The 7,960-nt window shown below is 38.7% G+C and overlaps 1 protein-coding gene across 1 annotated transcript in view; it reads left to right on the forward strand.

The window, feature by feature from the left end:
• The window catches only part of LOC107675274 (plakophilin-3-like), a 20,359-nt gene extending 14,377 nt beyond the window's left edge, over positions 1 to 5,982 (forward strand). Inside the window, exons 8-13 of the mRNA XM_016469567.1 lie at positions 6 to 170; positions 252 to 434; positions 1,948 to 2,101; positions 2,191 to 2,386; positions 2,480 to 2,567; positions 4,737 to 5,982. Of these exons, the coding sequence (XP_016325053.1) occupies positions 6 to 170; positions 252 to 434; positions 1,948 to 2,101; positions 2,191 to 2,386; positions 2,480 to 2,567; positions 4,737 to 4,778 (828 nt within the window). The 3' untranslated portion in view covers positions 4,779 to 5,982. The remainder of the gene's footprint in view (positions 1 to 5; positions 171 to 251; positions 435 to 1,947; positions 2,102 to 2,190; positions 2,387 to 2,479; positions 2,568 to 4,736) is intronic.
• Positions 5,983 to 7,960: the final 1,978 nt, after the last annotated feature.

Consider the following 7,960-nt stretch of genomic DNA (forward strand, 5'->3'; position numbering starts at 1 on the left):
CTCAGGGTGTGGAGAACGCAGTGTGTGTGTTGAGGAATCTGTCCTATCAGCTGTACACTGAGATTCCCCCCTCAGCACTTCTGCGGCTGGAGGGTCCGAGTCGAGCTCAGAGCTCCTCAAAAGGAGAAGCTATCGGCTGCTTCACCCCTAATAGCAAGAAGGCCAAAGATGTAAGAAGCTGCTTTCGATTTCCTATTTCAATTTTCATTCTCAAACTTCAGCTTAATCTCATATTTTGTCTTTCCTTCCAGAGACAAAATCAGGACCTCACCACATTTACAGAAGTGTCACGGCAGCCCACAGACATCGAGTGGCTCTGGCACCCTAAGATAGTGGAGCTGTATAACCAGGTGCTGCAGCGCTGCGAGATCAACTCCACAACACGAGAGGCCGCGGCCGGAGCCCTGCAGAACATCACAGCTGGAGACAAGAGGGTAAGAGATTCACCTCACATTAGCCATCTAAGCCAGCAGAAAATGTCTAGCTGTGAGCGCATTATTGTTTAGTCGTAGTATAAGCAGGATGTGTGACAGTTGGTTGTTGCCCCACCCCTCCTCGACTGTGATTGGACGGCTGACTGAAAAGCGACCGTGATGAGCACTACATTTTACACATAGTTGCACTTCAACTCTGAGAAAAAAGCCAAAGCACTTAGCATAAAAAACGCCTCGTCACACTGCTAGCATTTTAACCCCCTGGGGTCGAAGCCCGCACCGGTGCGGTCTGTCTTGTATTTTCTTAATGACCGTGAAAAGAACTAAAAATACTCTGTAATTTTTGATTGTACAAATAAGAATAAGGTATCGTTTGAAACTGCAAAGGGTCTACCTTTATTTGTGTATAGTCATACATACAATGTGCTTTTGTAAAATAAAGAAAATATACAGGGTGCGCTCTCTGCCGTCTCCGTCTCTGTCACCTCTCTTCACAGAGACGTAAATAAAACAGCCTGAAACGCAGCGAATACTTGCCTCAAAGACACGAGAAATATATGTATAGAAAACTTGAAATGTCTAAAACAAATATTCTGTGATAAAGTAATTTGTATGAAACCAACGCGATGTCCAGTTTTCCCGTCTCAACTCATTACCTCTAATGCGCTCACGCACACGAGCCGATCACGCTTTTCAAATTCTAAACATTCACGTGAGATGCACAGACATGTAAAATTGATATTTAAACAAAAGCCAACACAGATAAGTTGTGTGAAACAAAGCAAAATCAACGTTACTCACCTATCAAAAAGAAACAACGCAACCTCGGAGTCCGATTCGAGCCCTTCCCACTCCACTCCACTCCCAGTTCTCTCCACCGCTGGAAAGCTGCTCCGATATTTATGCAGGTTCTACCTCTTGCCGGATCGTAAACCTACTTTTTAAATGTTATGATGCTATAATCTATCTGCTAATATCCGTCCTGTATACTCAAATTGAGCGCTCTCTTCTCTCTATCATAAGACACACCCCTTACTGCTGATTGGCTGCAATTGGGTTTTGGGACACGGTCCGACACTGTGGTCAAAAGCGTTTTTCAAAAATTGCTTAGTGCACTTTTAATGTATTTGGTCTTGGCGGAGTAGATCTGCTACGCTGCTGCGGTAGAGCAAGTACCGAGACTTGCTTCTGCCAATACATCTGCTGCACATATAACATATGAAATAACCCCCTATATAGCATACATGAATCACCCTGTAGCAGATCTATACAGGTGGTGCTGGGGAAGGTGTAGGGTTTCTGAAGCATGCTGCAACTGCTACAGCAAACACTAGCCAAGTATTTGAATGTTGAACAGCAAGCTCATAGGCTGCTGATAGAAAAAGAATCAGCTACAATCAGCTGCACCATGTGATGATGTCTTATGAGTTAGACCTATCGGACTGCGCCATCTAGAGTTCCATGACAGATCTTTGGATTTTTTTAACAATGAAACTTCTCTTTTATGTTTCAGTGGGCGTCCATCTTGAGTCGTGTGGCGTTGGAGCAGAATAGGATGTTGCCTGTCATTCTGGATCTCCTCAGGACCAACAATGATCTCGAGCTGCGTTCTCTCACGGGCTTCCTCAGAAACCTCTCCCGTCACGCCAAGGACAAGAACGACATGGGTAAGGCTTCCTTCTCTAGCCACAAAACTTCAGTCCATGGCACCTCTGTGGCATTAGAGAAGCTCATTGTTCTGTGTCTTTCGTTTTAGCCACAAAGGTGGTAAATCCCTTGCTTGCCAAACTGCCCTCCGATGGCCGCCAGAAGGAGCCATCCAGTGATGTGGTGATGAACACCTGTGGAGCCCTCAACAACCTGGTGACCAGCAGCATGGTGGCTGCACGAGACATCACCTTCTTCGATGGTCTGCCCAAGCTAGTGGGCATCAAGACATCTCATGACAGCAGGTAAAACTTGAAGTCATCCAAATACACAACGAAAATCAACACAAAATGATATTGCTTCCAAAGTAACATTACAATTTACATTTTTTCATCCAGCCCTACTAAACTGAAAGCTGCTAAAGCAGCGGCAACAGTGCTGAGCAACATGTTCCAGTACAAGAAACTACACAAAGATTACAGAAGCGTAAGTATTATGACCATATAAATTATATATCTAATGTATTTTTAAAAGGTTTTCCTTCAAAACTTTAGTACTATTTTTGACAAATGTGTTTAAAAATTGATGCACACGAAACTTATATTCTACATAGAGTGACCAGCCAAACCAGCCAAAAACAAATCACTTTATTGGGATAATGTCGCTATTATAAGACATTTTAGTCATGTAACACAAATGCGCCTGTAAATAAACTTTCTACAATAGTATGGATAATTGAAAACTAGGGTTGCCAGGTCTGCATAACAAAACCAGCCCAATTGACCCTTCGCATAGAGCTTAATTAACAGGTGATCTGACCAATCATAACGGTGAATCCACCATTTTGTCTGACAAACAAATCAGAAAGGAGAGCAGATTAACTTCGGTGGACTTAAACTTGAAAAATTGTATTTACGTCTTTCTGCAGTTTAAATAAAATATGTTCTGATGTTCATTCATATTTTTTTCATGCTTTAAGTACATATGAAAAGGCGGTTCTGTTCATGTGCCGCTGAGGCATTACAGCAATCTGTTATGACACATTAAAGAGCCATAAAACTGTATTTATTGTTTGAATTTCTCAAACAATGACAAAATTTGAAAGCTGAGACTTGTTTCATACCAGAAGAAACCTACTCTGTCTTGTCTGTCGGCGTGTTTTAAGTTTCCTCTTTGCTCCACGATGTATTTTTCACTGTGTGGGAACATGATGTGCAGTGTGAGAGCGGCATGGCTTGTCGGACATAGCAACAGTAACTAAGGGGGGCGGGTCTTTGTGAAGGGTCAAATGGTACTCAAAACTAGCCCAATTGTGTTCCAGAGGAAATGGCTATATAAACCACTCCAAAATCGCATTCTAGGGGGTCAAAACCTCTTTCCAGGAGGTTCCACCTTGGTTGAAATATCGTTTTGGGGGTGGAGGGTTTTTGGTTCAACCCGCAGATTAAAAAAAAATAACCCTCGGCAGCAGAAATAAAAGTAGCCCACAACACTGCTGAAAACTTTCCTTCTTGCCTGATTCATCCACACCAGTAGGTGTCAGTTTAATGTCACACTGTTTATGCTACAGACGTGACTGAAAAACCCATTGATTTACTTTGAAATATCAACCCCCGAGCCATATCTATAGACCAGAACATTGTAGAAACATGGGACTGGGCACTTGTGATTTGGGACAGTTAGCAACCACATAGCAAAGCTCTAGCGACCACCCAGAACACCTTAGCATCGTGAAGGCGACTTTTACAGGGCAAGCACCACTCATATTTACATCATAAATTATAAAAGTATTAAAAGAAAAACTTTTGTAGTAGTACTTTGGCTTACGTCTGTTTAAAAATGTACGTACACTCGCATGAGACTTACATATTCTACATGAAGCGGGTCGCCCCTAATGGTGGCCACTTGAGATCACTCAACCAACTTAGTCACTTTATTTCACTAGCTCACCTACTATGAGATCATTTTTAATTGTAGACAACAAGTATGCCAGAAAAAGCATTTGTATTTGAAAGCGTTTGGTTTTGTGTAATTCATCCACACCAGTAGGTGTCAGTGTTTTGTTTGAAAATGCAGCAGTAGTCTTGGAATTTACAATGAGTAATAAACTTAAGTGCATAGCTGTTCCCTGTGACTTACACAGGAAGCACTAATCACATTTACTTCATAAATTGTAAAAATGGAACTTGTTACCATTTTTATTCAACTTATTCAATTCAGTGTCTCTTTGTGTTGGGTCATTACAAACTAGTACAGTTGCACATCACGATTACTGTCAATCCGCCCTGCCCTCTAGACATTTTCTAGTTATTTAAGACAAGAACGCGAATTAACATATATCATACTGGATAATCAGATGGGAAATAACATGCACATATTTGAGTAGCTTATTTCCAAAATACACAAACATACATACTTAAAGCGTGTTGATATGGGAGTGAGACGTTCAGCCACACCCTGCGATGTGGATTTCGGGTGATTTCCTCGTGAGCATGTCCTAACACACAACGCCACCGGTTAAAAAAAATAAAACGTGTTCTGTCTTCTACTTCAAATCTGGGATGCTAGCCAGTGTGCTACCTGGAACAACTATGTGCATGTAAGATTAAAAGCGTCACTCACTCATGGTGTTTTTTTTTGCTTTGTGTTTTACAGAAAGGGTTCCAGAAAGAAGACTTTTCAGACATGGGTTTCTGAATGGATTATATTGTCAAACAAGAAGATATTTAATAAGGACAATGGATAAAGAAAACACAACCGGAACACCGGCAAAATAAATATTCTGAAAAGCGGATAACACACACAAGACTTTATTGCTACTGTATAGGACGAACACTTCTTATTTAGCCTCGTATTTTTGTTATTTTTCCCAAAAATCCTCAGGGATTTATTGCAATATGTCTTTTTTATACTGGCTGTTGCCTGTATTTTTTTCTATTACTATACAGAAACACAAACTATCCATGATATAATAATTATATCTTAGGAATTTAATCTGTCTTTTAAAAACTGTTGCTTTTGTTAGATATTTGTAGAAAAATATCTGTATTATGATGGTAGGAAAGACATTTTAGCTGGAAAATTGGAATTGTGAGGGTATAGATGATATAAGAAGATTGTTATATGTTTTATAATACACATAAATGCTGTAAACACAGGCCGGACAGATTTGGGCTGTTAATCAGCCTTCTTGTCATAACAGAATTGCTTATTTCTTACTAGTCTGATTTAAAATCTAGTGGGTTTTCTTCTTTTTTTTTGGTGTTTTGCTATGTACAGATAGTATGTGTCATTATTTAGTGTACAAATAATAACTATAATGATATGAGGACACATGGTAAAATACCATCTGAATGTTTGAATGGAAATGTTGCATTTAAACCCACTGACTAAATTGATTATGTTTTTACAAAGAAACATCACTATATGCCAAATTCATATAGATCATTTCTGTTCACTTACGAATTTTTCTATTTTTCGTAATTGTATATGGTGCAATATGTGCATTAATTTGATAGTAAGCAATTCTACTTACATGTAGTGTACTTTTTTTTTTTTTTTTTTTGTATAAACTTTTTTATTATGGATGTTGAATGTTTGGTTTGGGTTGGTACGCTTCCAAAATATATTTAATCTGGTGTGTATGAAATAGACTGTTATGAGTGATTTATGAGTGATAAATATTTGAGACATGCCGGATGGAGACTTGATTCTGCAGAGAGGTCTTGAACTTTCTGACCTTTAAGAATGCATGGAATGTTCTCTTTTCAAAGTCTTTGATGATTGAATGTCTAGTATATTTTTTTAATTAATCATAATTTCATTGTAAAATGCATGTGCATGAGTGTCATAGATCTATGTTCATATAAAAAAAAAAACAATAAAAAGGAAATAGAGTTTGTGTTTTTGTCAAACTGATTTTTTTCAGAAAACAAATCCTGTATTAGCATCTTTTAAAAATATACTCATTTGCATTTATGTTAAAACATTTTTTGGTGTTTCGTAACAGAAATTCCCATTCATGCTGATTTCAGCCCAGTTTGTGTTTGTCACAAGTCAGCAAAAACGGTTAAAGTGTCTTTATCCCACCCTGTCCTTTTCTCTTGCGTTTTGCGTCTGTTTCTGTCCTCCTCTAATGTCGGCCCACCCTTATTTACATACTTTCTCTCTGCTTCGACATGAACAATCATCTACCACACCCTACTGCAAAACCTGATGACTTACTCACGAGCCGCCACATTTACAACATTTCTAAATCATAGACTGTCCTAAAATGTCTATATTCTGAGTAAAAGTATGTATTGATGACATCTGAATCACAACAAAGCCTTTCTTAGTACTGCATGTTTAACATTTTACGAATTTTGACCTCAACATCAAATAGCTCCCGGCAAAATAAAGGGCAGCTATAAAAGCTATGAGCAAATTACAGGGTGCAATACATTCAGTGTTTACATCACACCCACAGCTGAGTGTCACAGACTGTTCTTTTGCTAGTGTTGACTGATGGCAGTTTTTGAAGAAAAAGTGAAGTGATGTCATTAATCCTCCATTCAGGACTTAAACTTAAAGAAGTTTAATGCTGCCACTTGTTGCATGATATGGTGTCACTTATAACAGCTGTTTGGTGATTTTATCCATCACAGTCACATTTCTTAATATCTTTTGATAATAGGCTACATGTAATGGAAATTGTTCATCTAAATGATATATAGGCTGTGCTAGTTTAAACATTATGGTTTTAGGCTGTTAACGCAAAAGTCACATGTTAATAAATGGCTGATGTTATTATGCTGCCTTCTGCAGGAGGACTCCTGTGCTGGCTGGATATTTTGTGCTGGCTTATGCTGACACCTAGTGGTATGGATGCAAACCAAATTAAACCGGTCACTTACCATGCCATTGTCGGGTTAATTTAAAGGGTTAGTTCACCCAAAAATGAAAATTCTATCATTAATTACTCACCCTCATGTCGTTGCAAACCCGTGAGACCTTCGTTCATCTTCAGAACACAAATTAAGATATTTTTGATTAAATCTGAGAGCTCTCTGACCCTATAGACAACAGCAACACAACTGAAATGTTCCCAGACCCAGAAACATAGTAAGGACATCAATAAAACAGTCCATGTGACATCAGTGGCTCAACTTCAATTTTGCGAAGCTACGAGAATACTTTTTGTGCACAAAGAAAACAAAAGTAACATAATTTATTCAACAATTCTTCTCCTGCCATTTTGGAGTACCACAACACATGCGCGGCTTTCCCCAGAACCTAATCAACGAGTATTTGATTATTTGATCAAAAAGTATTCTCCTAGCTTCGACCTAACACACAGACAAACAAGGAGCGTTACACTGGGCCATGTGGCTCGGGAGCAACTGTAACACAATGTTACAATTGCCCCGATGTTGCAGCCATGATCAAATTGTGTATGCTAGCTAGCCACGCCCATATTAGCATAGGTTGCTCATGTTAATTTGATCAATAACCTAGAGATAAAATGTATGTACGTTTAAATTTCTTCTAAAGTTCTTAATTTATGAATAACTGTTCCAACAATGTAAAAAAAAAAAAAGATCAAACAGAAAACACCTAAACATTCACACATGTTCTTTACAGTGACAATTAGCACAGCACCACTGAATTTTGATCTTAGAAGGATTTTTATATCATTTTTTTGTAATGTGTCTTTTATACTTTCGGGGAACATGAAGTGTTTTATGTGTTTGTTGGTATTTCTCACTGTTAAATTAATGAATGAGTAAACTGAGTTGAGCGTGTAGCGTGAACGTGCTGCTTCAGTCTCTCATCTGCATCTGCTCTGCTGGTGAGTCGATGATAAACTCCTTATCTAATGTTTTCATATTGTGTTATTG

Source organism: Sinocyclocheilus anshuiensis, unplaced genomic scaffold (genome assembly GCF_001515605.1).
Source record: "Sinocyclocheilus anshuiensis isolate Anshui unplaced genomic scaffold, SAMN03320099.WGS_v1.1 scaffold532, whole genome shotgun sequence".
Lineage (NCBI taxonomy): Eukaryota > Metazoa > Chordata > Actinopteri > Cypriniformes > Cyprinidae > Sinocyclocheilus > Sinocyclocheilus anshuiensis.